This window comes from Phyllobates terribilis, unplaced genomic scaffold, assembly GCF_046119375.1.
Source record: "Phyllobates terribilis strain yellow unplaced genomic scaffold, ASM4611937v1 Scaffold_88__1_contigs__length_6355796, whole genome shotgun sequence".
Classification (NCBI taxonomy): domain Eukaryota; kingdom Metazoa; phylum Chordata; class Amphibia; order Anura; family Dendrobatidae; genus Phyllobates; species Phyllobates terribilis.
The window spans coordinates 3,346,376-3,368,741 of record NW_027362848.1 but is presented as its reverse complement, the minus strand read 5'-3'; the positions used below and the strand labels follow the sequence as shown (position 1 = coordinate 3,368,741).

The window sequence follows — 22,366 nt, the reverse complement described above, 5'->3', positions numbered from 1 at the left end:
CCATGCACCTCTTCACACCCAGACATGGGTATTCGCTTCCTGATTTTGTCCATTTTATGTTGTACTCCTCCTTCCCCACCACCATATCACCAGGGTGAACGTGATGCAACACCCACATAATTTTTCTTAAGAGTGTTGTTTATGATGCCCATAGGAACAATTTTTTTAATGAGGACCTCCTCTACGTCTCTTTAAAGGGGTATTGGGAGTGCGTCCAATTTTTTGGCAGCCCTTGCAGACACTGCATGGGCATTACAACTATAGCAGACCCACTCCTTAATAATGGGAACAACAAAGCATAGCCGGCTGATGGCCCTCTAACAATAGTGAGGGACGACTGCTGGCCCTCTAACAATAGTAAAGGCCGGCTGATGGCCTTGTAAAAATAGGCTTTGTAACTTTCACAGTTCCTCCTTCATAAATGAAACAGGATGTGTCTGATCATGTCTCACACACCACATGACCAGATAAGGTAGTAAAATGTTAAAATGACATTTACCGGTGAATATATTTTTCACCGTTGAAGGCAATGCAAAAGTGAAAAACGCATCAAAAACAGTACGTATAAACATAGCCCAAGGTGTCGAGGAGCATTTTTGGTTTTGGTTATTTATTTTGCCTTATATACAAGTCATTACCCTAGAAAGAATGTTCCTTAACATTTTTTCCAGTAAAATCAATTTTGGATTCATTTTTGTATGTTTTATTGTGAGTCTGTAAAAGTGGCGTAATACTCTGACATTGTTCACAGCAGTGGCCTGGGAGTCAGAGATGCTTCCAGGGGTCTTGCCCATGCTGTTCCCATATCATTTGAGCACTGTTCCCATCGATTTGGCCAATTTTTAGGCCCCCTCCAGACCTCTGGGGGAGGGGGGACCGCCTAAAAAATACTCGAGTTTCCCATTGACTTATATTGGGCTCGTTGCTCGGGTCGAGTGCCCGAGCATTATGATTTGCTCGATCCGAGCAATGAGCACCCAAGCATTTTAATGCTCACCCATCAATAGGCTCTATCCCAACCCCCCTTCTTTTTTAATCCTCTGGTTCATTCACTCTTCTCCGTGGCACGCCAACATCACAACACTCACACCGATTTTGATACTTTGATTCTGTGACTTCTAGTCCGACCTACTTACTGATATTTTTACATCATGCTATATTTATTTTTGGATGAAACTTATCACCACAAACGTGCATTTTATTATTATTTTATCAATTTCATTCATCTTATAAACAATATGTAATTATATATTTTGAAATCTTTTATCATTTCTTCTTAAATTATTTACAATGTTAAACTGTCCAAGATGAACTTTCACATATCATGTGTTCTTTTTTGGCTACACATTTTTTCAAATTCACCAGTGTATATACTGTATATGGCTGCGTTCTGTCACTTGGCATATGTTTATTTGTCATGAGTCGTTAGTATGCTTCTTCAAAATGCTTAGACAATAAAAAAAAAGCATATTATTCTAGTGTGGAACTGGATTTACTGTTATCTACTAGCAGCACAGATTTTCAACTTTTCTTTCCTTTCCACATACTATCGGTTTGTGCCAGTTCCTGGACCATCTGGGTCAAATTTTCCAAGTGATCACAGAGTGTACGAACTGGATCCATTGGTGGGAAAAAAAGTATCGGCCAGACGTAATGTCACTCATGGACAGGCAGTGAGGCAGGGTAGTCAAACATTCTGAGGTCAAATACCAAGAAAGCACATAGAAAACTAAAGTGAAAAGACAAAGGTGAAGTCAAGTCATGATCTGAGGTCAGAATACCAGGAAGATAGCGGATCAGAGCAAATAGGCTAGACAAAGAAATTGTCAGAACTACGTCCAAGGTCAGACAGCAAAGGATAAACAATCAGAGCATTGAAATACAAGACAAACCACTGAGCAGATGGTAAGTCTGGCAGAGGTCTGAGAAAGAGAGCTCAGCTAAGTAATTGGGTAATCACCTGGAACAGTGAACACCTGAAGGAAGCTCAGCACCTCTCAAACTCAGATTGGACAGCTGAGCTGTCCATCAAAGCACCGACAGCTGAGCACACCCCGCACCAGAATGAACGACTGAGGTATCAGTCACAGCGTCCAAGACACTCTGAGCGGAGGAATCGTGACACTCTGATGTTTATTAAGCTGATGTTTATTAAGAGTTGATTATAGTGTAAAACATTTTCCACATTAAGAACATGAAAAAGGCTTCTCTCCTGCGTGACTGCTCTGGTGACTAAGAAGAGAGGATCTCTTCACAAAACATTTTCCACATTCTGAACAGGAAAAAGGCTTCTCCCCTGTGTGAGTTCTCTTGTGCTTAACCAAATCTGATTTCTGGCTAAAACATTTCCCACATTCTGAACATGAATACGGCTTCTCCCCAGTGTGAGTTCTTTGGTGTATCATAAGATTCCATTTATGGTTAAAATATTTCCCACATTCTGAACAGGAAAAAGGCTTCTCCCCTGTGTGGTTTCTCTGGTGCGTAACCAAATCTGATTTCTGGTTAAAACATTTTGCACATTCTGAACATGAAAAAGGCTTCTCCCCTGTGTGAGTTCTCTGGTGCTTAACCAAATCTGATTTCTGGTTAAAACATTTCCCACATTCTGAACAGGAAAAAGGCTTCTCCCCTGTGTGACTTCTTTGGTGTATCATAAGATTCCATTTATAGTTAAAATATTTCCCACATTCTGAACAGGAAAAAGGCTTCGTCTCTGTGTGGGTTCTCTGGTGCTTAACCAAATCTGATTTCTGGTTAAAACATTTCCCACATTCTGAACATGAATACGGCTTCTCCCCTGTGTGAGTTCTTTGGTGTATCATAAGATTCCATTTATGGTTAAAATATTTCCCACATTCTGAACAGGAAAAAGGCTTCTCCCCTGTGTGAGTTCTTTGGTGTATCATAAGATTCCATTTATGGTTAAAATATTTACCACATTCTGAACAAGAAAAAGGCTTCTCCCCTGTGTGCGTTCTCTGGTGAATAGCAAGATCTGATTTCTGTTTAAAACGTTTCCCACATTCTGAACAGGAAAAAGGCTTCTCCCCTGTGTGGGTTCTCTGGTGACTAACAAAAACTGATTTCCGGTTAAAACATTTCCCACATTCTGAACAAGAAAAAGGCTTCTCCCCTGTGTGCGTTCTCTGGTGAATAGCAAGATCGGATTTCTGTTTAAAACGTTTCCCACATTCTGAACAGGAAAAAGGCTTCTCCCCTGTGTGGGTTCTCTGGTGGCTATCAAGATGCGCTTTCCGGTTAAAACATTTCCCACATTCTGAACAGGAAAAAGGCTTCTCCCCTGTGTGGGTTCTCTGGTGGCTATCAAGATGCGCTTTCCGGTTAAAACATTTCCCACATTCTGAACATGAAAATGGCTTCTCCACTGTGTGAGTTCTCTGGTGACTAACAAGATCTGATTTCTGGTTAAGACTTTTCCTACACTTGGAAAAAGAAAATCTATTCTCTTCTGTGTGGATTTTTTGATGTTTAAGAAAAGATTTTTCAAGGGGAAAACTATTTCCATATTCTGAATGTGATAATGGCTTCTTTGCTTTAGAAGCAGTTCGCTTTTTAATGCTTATTTTGTGACTTTGATTTTCCTTAGTAGTCGGTAATGAATCAGAAGACAGGACCTGTTTCAAAGGATCAGATGACAGATCTTTGCTGTGAAGGGATGATGGTATATCTGGAGTAATGGCATTCATTTCAATTGTATCCTGTGGGATCTCAAGATCATCTGATTTAAAAATTGAAGATGTCAGCTGTCCCTCTGATTTCCTGGTACAGTCATCTGCTAAGAATAAAACCAATTATTACTTTTGAATAAAATATCCTTGAGTTTTATATTTTTGAGCATTTCTACTTAAACTGTCTGTAAAAATTGCAAGCTACAGTATGTAAAAAACTGAACTATTCACCAAGACAATGACAGGTCACAGTCTAATAAAACCTCATAGGATGAACCAGTAGACCGTGGTGTCCAACTGTTTGTTCATTCTGCCTCCCAAATATGGAATAAAAAGTCACCAAACAATGTTATGTAGGTGAAAATAATACCAATAAAAACTTCTACTCATCTCACAAAAAAACAAGCCCCCACTCAGGTCCATCATCTGTCAGTGGAAAAACAGAGGTTTCCACATTATTAGTGTCTCAAAGGCTCTTGAAAAGCAACATGGCTTCCATAAACCAATACAGTAATATCCACCCTCCCAAAGTCAAATCTCCCTCTCACTTCTGAGCCTTGCAGTGTGCCCAAACCACATTTAGCATCCATGTATTTGGCATTACTACAACCCCTGGCAAAAATTATGGAATCACCGGGCTCGGAGGATGTTCATTCAGTTGTTTAATGTTGTTGAAAAAAAGCAGATCACAGACATGGCAAACTAAAGTCATTTCAAATGGCAACTTTAGGGCTTTAAGAAACACTAAAAGAAATCAAGATTAAAAATGTGGTACTCGGTAAGGGTCATTTTTTTCAGACCAAGCAGAGGGAAAAAATTATGGAATCACTCAATTCTGAGGAAAAAATTATGGAATCACGCTGTCAATTTCCATTTCCATAACTAACACCTGCATCAAATTAGATCTGCTCGTTAGTTTGCATCTAAAAAGGAGTGATCACACCTTGGAGAGCTGTTGCACCAAGTGGACTGACATGAATCATGGCTCCAACACGAGAGATGTCAATTAAAATAAAGGAGAGGATTATCAAACTCTTAAAAGAAGTTAAATCATCACGCAATGTTGCAAAAGATGTTGGTTGCTCACAGTCAGCTGTGTCTAAAATCTGGACGAAATACAAACATGGGAAGGTTGTTAAGGCAAACATACTGGTAGACCAAGGAAGACATCAAAGCGTCAAGACCAGAAACTTAAAGCAATATTTCTCCAAAACAGGAAATGCACAACAAAACAAATGAGGAACGAATGGGAGGAAACTGGAGTCAATGTCTGTGACCGAACTGTAAGAAACTGCCTAAAGGAAATGGGATTTACATACAGAAAAGCTAAACATAAGCCATCATTAACACCTAAAAAGAAAAAAACAAGGTTACAATGGGGTAAGGAAAAGCAATCGTGGACTGTAGATGACTGGATGACAGTCATATTCAGTGATGAATCACGAATCTGCATTGGGCAAGGTGATTGTAGCACCCCCTTACCGCCGCGGTCCCGGTCCAGCGTCCTCCTGCTCCCCTGCTGCTGCTGGTGCGCGCAGCTTCCTGGGCACTGAGCTTAGGGCGCGCACGCTCCATCCCTCTTAAAGGGGCCTCGCGCGCAGTCCTAAAGAGTCCCCGGCCAATGGCAGGAGGACTTCCCCTATATAAGGCACCTCCTCCAAAATGGAGGTGCCTGTGCAAGGTTGTTGTTTGTCATTGATGATATGGGGCTGCATGTCAGGTAAAGGCACTGGGGAGATGGCTGTCATTACAGCTTCAATAAATGCCCAAGTTTACATTGATATTTTGGACAGTTTTCTTATCTCATCAATTGAAAGGATGTTTGGGGATGATGACATCATTTTGCAAGATGATAATGCATCCTGCCATAGAGCAAAAACTGTGAAAACATTCCTTGAAAGAAGACACATAAGGTCAATGTCATGGCCTGCAAATAGTCCGGATCTCAATCCAATTGAAAATCTTTGGTGGAAGTTGAAGAAAATAGTCCATGACAAGGCTCCAACCTGCAAAGCTGATCTGGCAACAGCAATCAGAGAAAGTTGGAGCCAGATTGATGAAGAGTACTGTTTGTTACTCATTAAGTCCATGCCTCAGAGACTGCAAGCTGTTATTAAAGCCAGAGGTGGTGCAATAAAATACTAGTGATGTATTGGAGTGCTTTTTTGTGTGTTTGTTTTTCATGATTCCAGATTTTTTTCCTCAGAATTGAGTGATTCCATATTTTTTTCCCTCTGCTTGGTCTGAAAAAAATTACCCTTACTGAGTACCACATTTTTAATCTTGATTTCTTTTAATGTATCTTAAAGCTCTAAAGTTGCCATTTGAAATGACTTTAGTTTTGTGCCATGTCTGTGATCTGCTTTTTTTCAAAAAACATTAAACAACTGAATGAACATCCTCCGAGCACGGTGATTCCATAATTTTTGCCAGGGGTTGTATAGTGAGGAGATCCCACTTAATTTATGCTGTGTGTCTCCTGGAGCACAATCTGGGCACTATGTGTTGGGCAATAAAATGGCAAATGTGCAATTTTCACTCTCCAACATCCACTGTATGCTAATTTATAGTAAGAGAATGTGGAGTCAAAGTAGTCACTGCTCCTATAGATTAATTCACTGAGGGTTACAATTTCCAAAATGGAGTCGCTTTATGGGGATTTCTACTGCTCTGGTTTTCTGACATTTTGTCATATTAAGGCTTCTGCAAATGGTGGGTCCCATCTCCTTTGGGATCTGCTCCTGCAACGTCTGCTTCTCTCACCAGGAGCCGCCTTATTCATTCAGCAGGCGGCGCTGGTAATGGAGGAGATGTCGGAACCAGAAGCTGTGGGCGGTACAGACTCTGGTCAGGGTGCCTGGGACCTGTAGTACCATCCAGTCTGGCAGTATGGGTTGTGTGCTGTCCATCTGAAGTAGTCTGCTCTCTGATTCAGCCAACTGGAAAGCACCGCACCCTACTAAAGCTGGAAGCATATTGCCGGAAGCTGCCAGATACAGCCTTGTTCTCCTCTGGTTCAGTCCTCTGTGCTCAGCTCCCGGCTTGTGGATTTGTTTCCTGTTGTGACCCCGGCCTGTTTACTGACTACTCTTGTGTCTTCTGATTTTGTATTTTCTCTGCTCTTCTGGTTCTGACCCGGCTACCTGACTATTCTTCTTCCCATCTAACACCACAGAACAGCCTGTAAAGTTAGACCTTGGGCATTTGGAAGAGACAATGGAGACCTTCTTTTAAAGACTACCAGGGAGTTGCAGACTCACATAAGTGAGGCAGGATAATCCCACAAAACAAATAGACAGAATAAAAAAAAATATGCTACATCTGCAATAAGAACTTATGTATGAGAGCATCAAGACTAAATGGGAGTTGAACTCATTTATGGTGGACCATTGGAGCTACTATGAGTCCTGACCAGAAGAGTAGAGAAAGTATTAGTGTCCCCATTTCAGGAGAGATTACTGCACAATCTGAATTCCTTAGGATTGAAAACATAATGGAATTTATGACGTGGAGTGAATCCATGAAACCAGGGCTGGAGCCAACACATCTCCTGCAGGCGTGAATAAATGTATATTACAGCCATCAGCCACGCACAGCTTAGAGATATATCATGGTACAGGTGTAATTTTTTTTTGTATAGTTTATCACGATCCTGTTTGAAGTTAGTTGGTTTTAAAAATATTTAAAATTCAGGATAAAGGGAAACTCTGTTGTTATTGTACAGAAATTCACACTTGGCCCTCACTGCACATTTAATGTTGTTAATCATAAAAGTGACGTTTGGCCAGAAAGACTGGACCTGGTCTTGTAGGGACCATATGAGCACATTCAGCAACACAGAAGGGAGAGAAGGTAGATTCATCCAATAAGATATCACGGATCTAGGAAGCCAACAGCATCATTACCCTCCGCTTTCTCTCAGAGGCCCATTATAATTTTTCTTCAAGTGATTTTCTCACTTGTCAGCACATTCTACGTACGCTGTCATTTGGCTTTGCATTTTACAGATCTGGGAAGGTAACGGTCAGGGTCATCTAATCCCAGGGAGTAGGTGGATCCTCCAGGTTGTAAGTTCTCTAGAAAAGGGCTTTCCCAATTCACAAAGTAATTTGAACATTTTCGGATGGAGGAGAATGTTGTGGTCTAGCGGTAAAATGGTGATCACACGACTGATACAGTCGGACTACATCACCGATAAAGCAGCCACAGCCGGTGACAGAGAAGAATCTGTCACTTCTCAGTACTTAGTGGCTATTACTACTCACCTCGGTAGTCATATGTAGGAATCTCTTCTTTACACCGCTCATCACCCCTCACATATGTCTCTGTAGTATTAATATGGGTCTGATCTTCACCCTGAAACAAATATTGTAAAAGTCACAGAGAGATGGAGAAGTCCCATCTATGATCAGCTCTAATCCATCTCCACAGTTCTCACACAAGACCTTCACAGTCATTTATACATTATAGGGGAGATCTCATGACACCTTCTCTCCATCTACCTGATGATCCTGAGGAACATTGGGATCTTCTTGTTTACAGTCCAGTGGAAGAAGAGGACGGGGACATCTCTCTGGTGTTGTTCTCTTACTGGATAGATCTGGGGGAAACACATACAGGGACTGAATTCATTCTTTACATACAGATAATTATAGGCCATGTGTGTTTAGTCCTGTCTATTACCTGGTGATGTGAGGGACTGGGGAACCTCCATCATGACGTCCTTGTACAGATCTTTGTGTTCTTCTAAATACTCCCACTCTTCCATGGAGAAATAGACAGTGACATCTTGACATCTTATAGGAACCTGACACATACAATGATACAGTCATCCCCCTGATCCTTTCATACTGCATAATGTCCCAGCATTCCTAGCAGCATCACCTCTCCAGTCAGCAGCTCAATCATCTTGTAGGCGAGTTCTATGATCTTCTGGTCATTGATGTCCTCATGTATGAAGAGGTGAGATGGAGGCCCTGTGATTGGGCTCAGGGGTCTCTCCCATCCCTCAGACATAGGGTCCTGACAGCACTTCATTACTGTGTAATCCTGGTTATGGAGAGAGACATTAATAAATCTCCCTCCAGACATTTCCAGAGTCCTCACCTCTCCAGTTCTGTCCATCTGTTATTCCCATAGATAAGAATGATGTAATGTGACGTCATCAGAATCTCTCACCTCTCCAGTGAGCCGGAAGAGGATCTCTAGGTTGAGGTGTAATATCCTCTCCACTATCTCGTCTCTATCCATATCTATCTTTGATGGGTCCATAAGGAAAATTCTCTTAAATAGAAGATCTTCACTGAGAGGATCTGATATTGTAGAGACCTGAATGAGAAGATGATGAGCCTATGTAACATCATAAAAATCCTGTGTAATAATACAATTACTGGGAATAATAAGGGAAACATAGGAGGAGATTTATTATTTTACAGTATTTAGTTTTCTGCTTTACATCTAGTAATAAAACCTACATATTTTAGGCCACAGACAACAAGCAGTTTCTTCCTCGTAGTCTGCAGCTGAATACGTTTTTCAAAGACTCATCTTCCATAAAGCTAATTCTCGTCTCATTTACCGACACTGCAATCGGCATTAGCAATACTGCAGGAGATATTAATTACACGTAACATGAGAAATAACTACTTCATGATGAGGACGACATCTTCATCTTCTACTACGGCTCTAGAAACATATTTAGCCAGATTTCTCACTGACTACATCTCCAACGGCCGTCTATATGAATGTTTCCCGTCTTCCCCGGTCTCTAATCTTCTATCACATTAGATCTCATGTCTGATTCACACACAGAAGTTTGTGGCTTTGATACACGGTAAGGTTTTTAACCCCTTTACAACCCAAGGTGGTTTGCACGTAAATAACCTTGCCAATTTTTACAATTCTGACCACTGTCACTTTATGAGGTAATTACTCTGGAACGCTTCAACGGATCCCCCAGATTCAGAGATTGTTTTTTCGTGACATATTATACTTCATGATTGTGGTAAAATTTCTTCGATATCACTTGCGTTTATTTGTGAAAAAAATGGAAATTTGGCGAAAATTTTGAAAATATTGCAATTTTCAAAATTTGAATTTCCATGCCCTTAAATCAGAGAGATATGTCACACAAAATAGTTAATAAATAACATTTCCCACATGTCTACTTTACATCAGCACAATTTTGGAACCAACATTTTTTTTATTGGGGAGCTATAAGGGTTAAAAGTTGACCAGCGATTTCTCATTTTTCCAACAAAATTTACAAAACCATTTTTTTTAGGGACCACATCATATTTAAAGTCACTTTGAGGGGTCTTTATGACAGAAAATACCCAAAAGTGACACCATTCTAAAAAAATTGCACCCCTCAAGGTGCTCAAAACCACATTCAAGAACTTTATTAACTCTTCAGGTGCTTCACAGGAATTTTTGGAATGTGGAAGAAAAAAATTAACATTTAACTTTTTTCACAAAAATGTTACTTTAGACCCAATTTTTTTTTTTTCGCAGGGTTAACAGGAAAAAGTGGACCCCAAAATTTGTTGTGCAATTTCTCCTGAGTAAGTAGATACCCCATATGTGCGGGAAAACCACTGTTTGGGCGCATAGCAGGGCTCGGAAGGGAAGGAGCGCCATTTGACTTTTTGAATATAAAATTTGCTTGAATAATTAGCGGACGCCATGTTGCATTTGTGGAGCCCCTGATGTGCCTAAACAGTAGAAACCCCCCACAAGTGACACCATTTTGGAAACTAGACCCCTCAGGGAACTTATCTAGATGTGTGGTGAGCACCTTGAACCCCCAGGTGCTTCACAGAAGTTTATAACATTGAGCCGTAAAAATAAAATTTTCACATTTTTCCCACAAAAATGTTTTTCAGCCCCCACTTTTGCATTTTCATAAGGGTAACAGGAGAAATTGCACCATGCAGTTTGTTGTGCAATTTCTCCTGAGTAAGCAGATACCCCATATGTGGGGGAAAACCACTGTTTTGGCGCACGGCAGGGTTCGGAAGGGAAGGAGCGCCATTTGACTTTTTGAATGTAAAATTTGCTTGAATAATTAGCGGACGCCATGTTGCATTTGGGGAGCCCCTGATGTGCCTAAACAGTGGAAACCCCCCACAAGTGACACCATTTTGGAAACTAGACCCCTTAGGGAACTTATCTAGATGTGTGGTGAGCACCTTGAACCCCCACGTCCCTTACAGAAGTTTATAACATGGAGCCGTGAAAATAAAAAATCTAACTTTTTCCACAAAAATGATGTTTTAGCCCCAAATTTTTTATTTTCACAAGGGTTAGAGGAGAAAATGGACCCCAAAAACTTTTGTGCAATTTCTCCTGAGTACGCAAATACTCCATATGTGGGGAAAATACAGTGTTTGGGCGCACGGCAGAGTTCAGAAGGGAAGGAGCACTGTGTGACTTTTTGAACGCAAAATCGTCTGGAATCGAGAGCGGACGCCATGTCGCGTTTGGAGAGCCCCTGATGTGCCTAAATAGTTGAAACCCCCCACAAGTGACCCCATTTTGGAAACTACACCCCTCAAGGATTTTATCAAGGGGTATAGTGAACATTTTGAACACAGAGGTACGACACAGAATTTGATGACATTAGTTCACCATATTGAATAAGTTGTCATTAGTCTTGAGCGCAAGTGCTCGCTACTTGAGTTTGCATCGGGTATTCAGGTATACACCATGTATCACGGGTGCTCAAGCGAAATTCTCGAGTCCCCGCCCGCATGTTTCACGGTTATTAGACACCCCAAAAAAAACATGCGGGGATCGCTCGTGAATGGCAGGCAATCCCCGCGAGGTTTTTTTTGGCCACGAAGCATATGGGGCGGAGACTCGAGCACCCGCGATACTCAATGCATACCCGAGCACCCGATGCAAACTCAAGTAGCGAGCACTTGCGTTCAACACTAGTTGCCAGATCGTCATCGGTTTTTTCTTTACTTTTAAAAAAACAACAACCCTAACCCCAACCCTAACATTAGCACAACCCTAACCCCAACCCCAGCCCCAGCCCTAGAGTTTATTTTTTACGCCGTTCCTAGTGCGGTATAAGTGATTAGACGACCTTATTCTTCGGGTCGGTGCGACTACAGAGAAACCAGAATGATATCGGGTTTTTATGATTGACAGCTGTCACACACTAAAAGACACATATTTTGTAAAATCTAGTTTTTGCATCGCCATATTTTAAGAGCTATAATTTTTCCATATTTTGGCCGACAGAGTCATGGGACTGCTTCTTTTTTGCGGGATGAGTTGACGTTTTTATTGGTGCCATTTTCAGGCACATGACATTTTTGATCGCTTTCTATTTCAGCTTTTGGGAGGCAGAATAAACAAAAAACAACAATTTAGGAATTGTTGTTTTTTTAAAAAAAAATTTTATTCTACTCCGCGCGTGGTAAAATTGATAAGGTAGCTTTATTCTTTGGGTCAGTACGTTTACAGCGGTACCACATTTATATCGTTTTTCTATGTTTTGGCGCTTTTACACAATAAAAGCTATTTTATAGAAAAAAATATTTTTTTGCATCGCTTTATTCTGAGAGCTATAACTTTTAGATTTTTCGGATGATGGAGCTGTATGGCGGCTTGTTTTTTGCGGGACAAGATGACGTTTTCAGCTGTACCATTTTTGTTTATATTCGTCTTTTTGATCGCGTGTTATTCCATTTTTTGTTTGGCGGTATGATGATAAAGCATTGCTTTTTGCTTCGTTTTTTTTAGGGGTTAACTAATGGGACAGTTTTATAGGTCAGGTCGTTACGGACGCGGCGATACCAAATATGTGTACTTTTATTGTTTGGTGTTTTTTTTTCATAATAATATTTATTGATGGGTACATTATATTTTTATTTTTGGTGGATTATTTTTTAATTTTTTTTTAATATTTTTACAATTTTTTTTTTTATTTATTTTTTTTCACTTTCTGAGAGTTTTTTTTACTTTGTCCCACTCTGGGACTTTCACTTTTTTTATTCTGATCGCCTGCATAGCATAGGGATGGAGCACCATCCCTGTGCCATGCAGGCAGTCAGTGCTGCACAGTGAGAAGATTGTTTGGTCATTCACTGCGCATGACCAAAAAATCTTCCTGCTGTCTGGTGACCCGGATGTTGTCATGACGACATCGGGTCGTCATGGCAACACCCGGGAAGCCGCGGCAGACAGCGCTGGAGGCCGGAAGAGGAGGTGAGTATTGCGATCACCTCCCCTTAGCCACTGCAATGCTGCGATCGACTTCGATCGCAGCATTGCGGGGGTTAATGTGCCGGGAGCGGTGTGGGACCGCTCCCTGCACATAGTACCGGGTGTCAGCTGTGACAATCAGCTGACACCCGGCGGCGATCGCGCCCGCACCGCCTGTGTGCGCGCGATCGCGATGACGTACTAATACGGGTCAGGCTCTTAAGTCCCAGGGCACAGACGCGTATTAGTACATCATGGGCTTTAAAGGAGTTAATATTATACAGAGTAGGACTACCCCGAATGGGTTCATCTTGCCATGGTGGGATAGCTTTCATGCTATTTTTGATCAAAAACAGTGTTGCTAAGAATCCTATTTTATTTAACCCCTTTCTGACCCAGGGCATATTAGTACGTATCTGTGCCCTGGGCCTTATGGGCCTGATACGCATTAATACGTCCTGGCGTTTTCGCCCGCGCACAAGCGGTGCGGGCGAGATCGCCGCCGGGTGTCACAGCTGACACCCGGTGTTATGTGCAAGGAGCGGTCCGGCACCGCTCCCGACACATTAGCCCCCGAAATGCTGCGATCGAAATCGATTGCAGCATTCCGGTGGCAAGAGGAGGTAAGCGCGATACTTACTTTCTTTGCCGGCGTCCAAATCCGGTCCCAGATGTTGCCATGGTGACCCGACGTCATCATGACAACATCTGGGTCACCAGGAAGTTGTTTTGGTCATGTGCAGTGCACGACCAAAGTAACTTTCTCCCTGTGCAGCGCTGACAGGCTGCATGGCATAGGGAGCTGCTGCTCTCTATGCCATGCAGGCGATCAGGCTGCAAAAAGTGAAAGTGCCATAGTGGAACAATGTGAACAAGTAATAAAAATGTCAGAAAGTCAAAAAAAAAAATTGCAAAAATATTTTTTTAAAAAATTAAAAAAATAATTAAAAAATATATATATTGTACCCATAAATAAATAATCTTATGAAAAAAAATAATAAACCAATAAAAGTACACATATTTGGTATCAAAACGTCCGGAACAACCTGACCTATAAAACTGTCCCACTACTTAACCGCTTTAGTGAACACGGTAAAAAAAAAAATGAAACATAAAATGATGTTTTATCATCACACCGCCAAACAAAAAATGGAATAAAATGCGATCAAAAAGACGAATGTAAATAAAAATGGTACCGCTGAAAACGTCATCTTGTCCCGCAAAAAACAAGCCGCAATACAGCTCCAACAACAGAGAAATAAAAAAGTTATAGTTCTCAGAATAAAGCGATGCAAAAACAATTCTTTTCTCTATAAAATAGTTTTTATTGTGTAAAAGAGCCAAAATCTAAAAAAAAAAAAAAAAAATGCGGTACCGCTGTAAACGTACTGACCCAAAGAATAAAGCTGCCTTATCAATTTTACCACACGCAGAAAGGCATATAAAAACCCAAAAAAACAATTCCTGAATTGTTGGCTTTTGTTTATCCTGCCTCCCAAAAATCGGAATAGAAAGCGATCAAAAAATGTCATTTGCCCGAAAATGATACCGATTAAAACAAACCATCACATGACTCTGTCGGCCGAAATCTGGAAAAATTATAGCTCTCCAAAATCTAGCGATGCAAAAACTAGTCTTTGCAAAAAAATGTGTCTTTTAGTGTGCGACAGCTGTCAATCATAAAAACCCGATAAGATTCTGGTATCACTGTAATTGCACCGACCCGAAGAATGAAGTCATCTAATCACTTATACCACACGAGGAACGGCGTAAAAAATAAACTTTAGGGTTAGGGTTGTGCTATGGTTAGGGTTGGGCTAGGGTTAGGGTTAGGCTAGGGTTAGGTTTGGGATTTTTTCAGAAGTAAAGAAAAAGAAAATGACGATATGGCGACTAGTGAGTGCAAGTGCTCGCTACTTGAGTTTGCATCGGCTGCTTGGGTATGCACAGAGTATGGCAGGTGCTCGAGTGACATGCTCGAGTCTCCTCCTCAAATGTTTTGCAGCTGTTATACAGCCAAAAAAACCTTGTGGGGATTGCCTGCCAAGCACGAGCGATCCCCGCATGTTTTATTTTTTGGGTGTCTAATAAAAAAACATGCGGGGCAGGGACTCAAGCATGTCACTTGAGCACCCGCGATACTTGGTGCATACCCTAGTACCTGATGCAAACTCAAGTAGCGAGCACTTGCACTCAAGACTAATGACAACTTATTCAATATGATGACCTAATGTTATCAAATTCTGTGTCGTACCTCTGGGTTCAAAATGTTCACTATACCCCTTGATAAAATCCTGGAGGGGTGTAGCTTCCAAAATGGAGTCACTGGGGGGAGGGGGAGGTGGTTTCCACTATTTAGGCACATCAGGGACTCCCCAAACGCAACCTGTTACCCTTGTGAAAATGCAAAATTGGGGGCTGAAAAACATTTTTGCTGAAAAAATGTGAAAATTTTATTTTTACGGTTCAATGTTATAAACTTCTGTGAAGCACCTGGGGGTTCAGGGTGCTCACCACACATCTAGATAAGTACCCTAAGGGGTCTAGTTTCCAAAATGGTGTCACTTGTGGGGGGTTTCCACTGTTTAGGCACATCAGAGGCACATGCGCTAATTATTCAAGCAAATTTTACATTCAAAAAGTCAAATGGTGCTCCTTCCCTTCTGAACCCTGCCGTGCGTCCAAACAGTGGTTTTCCCCCACATATGGGGTATCGGCTTACTCAGGAGAAACTGCACAACAAAATGCATGGTGCAATTTCTCCTGTTACCCTTATGAAAATGCAAAATTGGAGGCTGAAAAACATTTTTGTTGGAAAAATGTGAAAATTTTATTTTTACGGCTCAATGTTATAAACTTCTGTGAAGCACCTGGGGGTTCAAGGTGCACACCACGCATCTAGATAAGTTCCCTAAGGGGTCTAGTTTCCAAAATGGTGTCACTTGTGGGGGGTTTCCACTGTTTAGGCACATCAGGGGCTCCCCAAACGAAACATGGTGTCCGCTAATTATTCAAGCAAATTTTACAAAGAGTCAAATGGCGCTCCTTCCCTTCCAAACCCTGCTGTGCGCCCAAACAGTGTTTTTTCCTCAGATATGGGGTATCTGCGTGCTCAGGGGAAATTGCACAAAAAACTTTGGGGTCCATTTTTTCCAGTTACCCCTGCGAAAATAAAAAAAATTTGGGTCTAAAGTAACATTTTTGTGAAAAAATTTAAATGTTCATTTTTTTCTTCCACATTCCAAAAATTCCTGTGAAGCACCTGAAGGGTTAATAAACTTCTTGAATGTGGTTTTGAGCACCTTGAGGAGTGCAGTTTTTAGAATGGTGTCACTTTTGGGTATTTTCTGTCATAAAGGCCCCTCAAAGTCACGTCAAATGTGATGTGGTCTCTAAAAAAATGGTTTTGTAAATTTTGTTGTTAAAATGAGAAATCGCTGGTCAACTTTTAACCCTTATAGCTCCCTACTAAAAAAAAAATTTTTGTTCCAAAATTGTGCAGATGTAAAGTAGACATGTGGGAAATGTTATTTATTAACTATTTTGCGTGACATCTCTTTGATTTAAGGGCATAAAAATTACATTGCAAAATTTTCAAAATTTTCGCCAAATTTCCGATTTTTTCACAAATAAACGCAAGTGATATCGAAGAAATTTTACCACAATCATGAAGTACAATATGTAAAAAAAAAACAATCTCAGAATCAGGGGGATCCGTTGAAGCGTTCCAGAGTAATTACCTCATAAAGTGACAGTGCTCAGAATTGTAAAAATTGTCCGGGTCATTAACGTGCAAACCACCCTCGGGGGTAAAGGGGTTTAAAGCACTTTTGGTTTTTAGTTATTTATTTACAGCAGGGTTTATGATCATTTTTCTTCTTATAGTTTTTTTCTGATTTATGGCCATAGTAAACATGCATTATGTGCTGCATGGATACCAACTTAAACCAAGCTCAAATTCTGTGTTTTTTCATGGGCACCATAGTGGCCCTATAGGCTGCTGCTATGGATGATACACCCCTAACTATCCAACTATCATATGGTAAAAATCTCATAGGTCCTGCATTTATTAGTATCTGCATGAAGAATGGGGCTAAGTGAGTATTTATTAAAGGGAATCCACTTCACCGACTACCCCACGGCCAGCAAGCATCAGAATCTTCACTGAATAAAAAGCCATTTCACAGCAAACAGACCTCTAATATGAGGCATTCAGGTATGTATAGATTCACATTTCTATCACCTGTATGCCAATATTAGAGGTCAGATAAGTCCCAGGGGGTGACAGATTCCCTTTCATCAGCCGTGGGGTAATCATAAAACCAGATATGTATCAAGGTATTCTAAGGTGGCTAATGGTAGCGTAGTTGATGGGAGGCATGTGTCACAGAGATGGATGGTCTCTGTGATGTAACCCGGAGTGTTTCTCTAGGGCAGATAAGCACTAAGAGGATCGTTTGGTGCACCTGGGAGCCAGGTTATGGGTAGCAAGGAGAGAATGGGCGGGTCCAGCTACCCACATACCTCACCTCTGGGTGTGGTTAACAGCCTATAAAATGGAGGCTGTTGTTTGGCACATGGTCTGTGTGTTTGGAGGGAGAAGGCCTCCTGTGTATGTTTGTCTTCAGACCAAGCCAGGACACTGGACGCTACCCCAGCTTGTGTGCCACACAGGCCTGGCTGAGCAGAGACCTGCTAAGGACATTTACTTTGTTTGCCTGAGCTATTTGCTTTTTTGTTTGGCTTCTGGGTTTATGAAGCAATAAACCCACAAGAACTTTTAAAGGAACATGCCTCCTGTTTTCCTCCCGTCGCACCCAAGTGAGTAAAACCTATACAATTGGTGTTAGACGTGCGAGCAGTGATCCCAGCAGAGACGTGTGACTGCTACAGGATGGACTGCATGCCCTGGGTGAAGTCTGTTGCAAGCCAGCAAGCATTGCCAACAGGCTGTTGTTACAGCAGATCCAGCAGCACTAGCAGGAACAATGGCAGCAGATGCAGCTTCTCGCAACCGCCATCCAGGGAAGGATGAGCGCTCCAACCCCAGGCCCGACTGATGACTCCCATGTCCGGAAGGCGGTATGACGGGCTTCGCAGAAAATGACCCCGGGGGTTGACGTTGAGGCCTTCCTGACGGTGTTTGAAAGGGTCGCCGAGAGGGAGGAATTTTCGCAAGAGCAGTGGACAGAGGTACTGGCGCCATACTTGACGGGAGAGCCCCAGAAGTACGTCTAGTGGGCGTACTAAGATTTTGCTTTGCAGGACGTCCTATTTAGCTTTGCATAGTACGCCCAAAAGGCATACTATGATTTAGCTTTGCAGGATGCCAAAGAGTATGGCAAGCTAAAAACTGAGATTCTCGCGCGCTTGGGGGTGACAATGACTATCAGGGCACAGCGGGTTCATATCACCGGAACAAACCACCTCGCTACCAAATATTTGACCTTATCCACAAACAAACTCAAGCTACATGAGCCCGGTTTTAAGGAAGATATGAGTACAATTATTTGTTAAAATTAAATCATTTTTATTTCAATAATTAAAAGAATTTTTTTGTAAAAAATAGGTACCTTCAAAATTCACAAAATGAAATCTCCATTAGAGGCTTATATTATTACAGTAAGCTACCTCCTCTGATGTATCAAGAAATTCTATTCCGTCTTTATTGCACCCTTTCCCTAATAATAAGGTGCTGAAAAAGTTGAACCCCTTTATTCAAAAAAATCCAGAGACATAAAGTGCAAAAAGGTATTTTCCTCTCTGTATTGAAAGATGTATAAATATAAATATACTTGTGAGTATATAAATAAGTGAATTTTTGTTATGTTTTACATTATATCTTTCAGACAAAGTAATGACTGAAAGATAGGGAAATAAAGCCAGCAACAATTGATTTAATACCCTAAACAGGGAACTGTGCATATAGGGACAGATTCATTCAGGATTCACAGTTAACAGACACAAGGTCCTAAGGAGAGTACTTACATATTTCAGTATCCAGCCTATGGAGATGAGATTGCGGTCTACCCCGACGCCGCCGTTTCGCCTTGGGCTTCTTCAATGGGGGCGTTAGTTTGTGTGCACAGTGTACCGTATGTGTTCCTCCCACCAGCTGTATGTAATTAATCTGATAGACCAGAGTGATTATGGCGCATGCGTTAGTTACGTAGGTGCCCCGTAAACAAAAAGGACTTCCGGAGTCACTGCGGCTGACACGCATGCGGTGGAACGCATGAAGTGTCACTTGCGCAGGACCGGAAGTCCGACGGGCCCGTTCACGTGCGCATGCGCACTCTCTGTTGGGAATCTCCATATAGTAGTAGCGGAGCTTGGAAGGGGCGTGTCAATGTAACGGAGATCGTAAATACATTTAGGCATATAGATACTCGCCTTCATTACATTCTTTTGCGTTTTCTATATAATAATTAGTTGAACCCCAATCATCCATTAGGGAATGCTTCTGATACTTGATAAGTATAAACTTCTTGATTTAAGAGAGATCTAATGGGTATATGTTTTATATAATAAAATTGATGTAAGAGTGCAAGGAATGTGTTGGAAATATGTGAAAATTTAATGTGAAAAGATTCATGAAAAAAATATAAAATATCATAGTAAGCATATATGGTGTGAAAATGTGTATAATGGGGCACACACTAATTTTGATATATATTGTGTGTCTCATATTTTAAAGGAGTGAATAATATCTTAAGATAATAACTAATACACTACAATTGTGTATAGTACGTGAAACATAATAATTTCCAAGGTGCACAATATAAAATTAGAAAGAAAACTATTCTTTTCCCAAAAATGCACCACAGTAATAAATTGTCCAAACCCACAAAAAAAACCACATACAGTATGATTAAATCAATAATTGTCACTATATAATATTAATTTGATTTATTAATATAAGGCCACAGGAAGTCCATAATTATCATTCTTCTTATCTCATTTTGTTTCTTTCTTTTTAGGGTCCTCAATTAACGCGGTCCACATCTGGCAGTCACTACCTCTCAGGATCTCCCTCCAATAGATGCAGCCCCCCAAACTCCACCAACCATCCTGATGTCCAACAAATACCAGCGGGTAGGAACTAGGCATAATAAAACCATAATTAAAATCACTAATAAAAAGGAATTAAAACCATGCGCCACAGGATATAGAGAGAAAAAAATTGGCTATCACCAAAGGTGTATACTTTTTATACCAGGCCTCATGTGCCCCTGCATACGCAAACCTGTTTTTGAGAGCGTGGGAAAAACATATTTTTCAAAGTGATGAAGTCGATGACATCCACCTCGTACAGGGGTGGATGAGGTTCATCGATGATATCTGGTTCATCTGGGAGGGACCAATAAAGCGATTGGAGAGGTTCATGGATCAATTGAATAAGAATGACCTCAACATTAAGCTTACTTACCAGTATGGGAAAGAGGTTAACTTTTTGGATTTGCACATTACTGCCACTTCTAGTGGCTACATCATGACTGATATGTATAGGAAAACGACTGCCACAAATACATTACTACATGGCACCTCTTCCCACCTCCCCTCTACAATTAGAGGAATCCCTACGGGGCAATTTCTGAGATTGAAAAAGATATGTACCAGTAATGAATCATTCCATCAACAGGCTCAAGATCTCACGAGACGTTTCAAGGACCGGGGTTACAGTAATAGAAACATAAAAACCAGATTTAAGAGAGCAATGCATACCAGCAGGGAACAGCTGCTGTATGGCAAAAAAGAAAAAAATGAAGACAATCAATGTTTCATAAGATTTATATCCAATTACAACGATCAATGGCCAGAACTTACTCAAATTATCAAAAAACATTGGGGTGTGTTGTTAGCAGATCCAACACTGCAAAAAAATTCTACCTCAAAATCCCTCAATGGTTGCCAGACGATCCAAAAATTTGAAGGACTCCCTAGTACACAGTCATTATGAGAAAAGACCATATCCACAAGTAATTGATAAATCCAAATTTGGTTTCTTTACATGTGGTAAATGTAAGGCTTGCAAAAATCTGATCAAAGGAAAAAGTTTCAATAATTATAACAGCAAAGTATTTGAAATTAGAAAAACTCTCTTGTAATTCAAAAAGCGTAATATATTACGCCCAATGCCCGTGTAACAAAATTTACATAGGCTTGACAGCCCGGGAACTTAGGGTGAGAACAAGAGAACATGTATTGGATATAGAAAAATCGGTTACAGTAGATGAAGTGGCTAGCCTGAGAACTCTACCTAGGCACTTTAAACTCCATCACAATAGTGACCCTAGGGGGTTGAAAATAAAAGGGATCGATCAAATCGATATGGGCATCAGGGGTGGAGATTTGAGTAAAGCACTAGCGCAACTAGAAAGTAAGTGGATATTTAGACTTGGTACATTGTCCCCTCAAGGATAGAATGAACATTTTGGATTTGGTGCCTTTTTATAAAATCTGGGTGCTAGTCCTTTTTGGGGGGGGGAATTAGCCATACCCTTGACGCCTCTTATCTTTCGTTGAGCTGTACTATCTTCCTCCTGTCAAACAATATTTTCTAATTCACTGGAATACCTGTCCTGGTATAAAAAGTATACACCTTTGGTGATAGCCAATTTTTTTCTCTCTATATCCTGTGGCGCATGTTTTTAATTCCGTTTTATTAGTGATTTTAATTATGGTTTTATTATGCCTAGTTCCTACCCGCTGGTATTTGTTGGACATCAGGATGGTTGGTGGAGTTTGGGGGGCTGCATCTATTGGAGGGAGATCCTGAGAGGTAGTGACTGCCAGATGTGGACCGCGTTAATTGAGGACCCTAAAAAGAAAGAAACAAAATGAGATAAGAAGAATGATAATTATGGACTTCCTGTGGCCTTATATTAATATATCAAATTAATAATATATAGTGACAATTATTGATGTAATCATACTGTATGTGTTTTTTTTTGTGGGTTTGGACAATTTATTATTGTGGTGCATTTTTGGGAAAAGAATAGTTTTCTTTCTAATTTTATATTGTGCACCTTGGAAATTATTATGTTTCACGTACTATACACAATTGTAGTGTATTAGTTATTATCTTAAGATATTATTCACTCCTTTAAAATATGAGACACAATATATATCAAAATTAGTATGTGCCCCATTATACACATTTTCACACCATATTTGCTTACTATGATATTTTATATTTTTTTCATGAATCTTTTCACATTAAATTTTCACATATTTCCAACACATTCCTTGCACTCTTACATCAATTTTACTATATAAAACATATACCCATTAGATATCTCTTAAATCAAGAAGTTTATACTTATCAAGTATCAGAAGCATTCCCTAATGGATGATTGGGGTTCAACTAATTATTATATAGAAAACGCAAAAGAATGTAATGAAGGCGAGTATCTATATGCCTAAATGTATTTACGATCTCCGTTACATTGACACGC

General features: G+C 40.6%; 1 protein-coding gene across 1 annotated transcript; it reads right to left on the bottom strand.

Annotated features, from left to right (window-relative positions):
- Positions 1-1,447: 1,447 nt before the first annotated feature.
- Positions 1,448-9,016, bottom strand: LOC141197815 (uncharacterized). The gene is made up of 6 exons (XM_073662890.1): positions 8,871-9,016; positions 8,577-8,741; positions 8,376-8,499; positions 8,195-8,292; positions 7,958-8,048; positions 1,448-3,799 (listed from the first exon to the last, which is right to left on the bottom strand). Exons 1-6 carry the CDS (start codon positions 8,961-8,963, stop codon positions 2,187-2,189), a joined length of 2,184 nt encoding a protein of 727 aa, XP_073518991.1. The 5' UTR covers positions 8,964-9,016; the 3' UTR covers positions 1,448-2,186.
- Between the last annotated feature and the right edge of the window lie 13,350 nt (positions 9,017-22,366).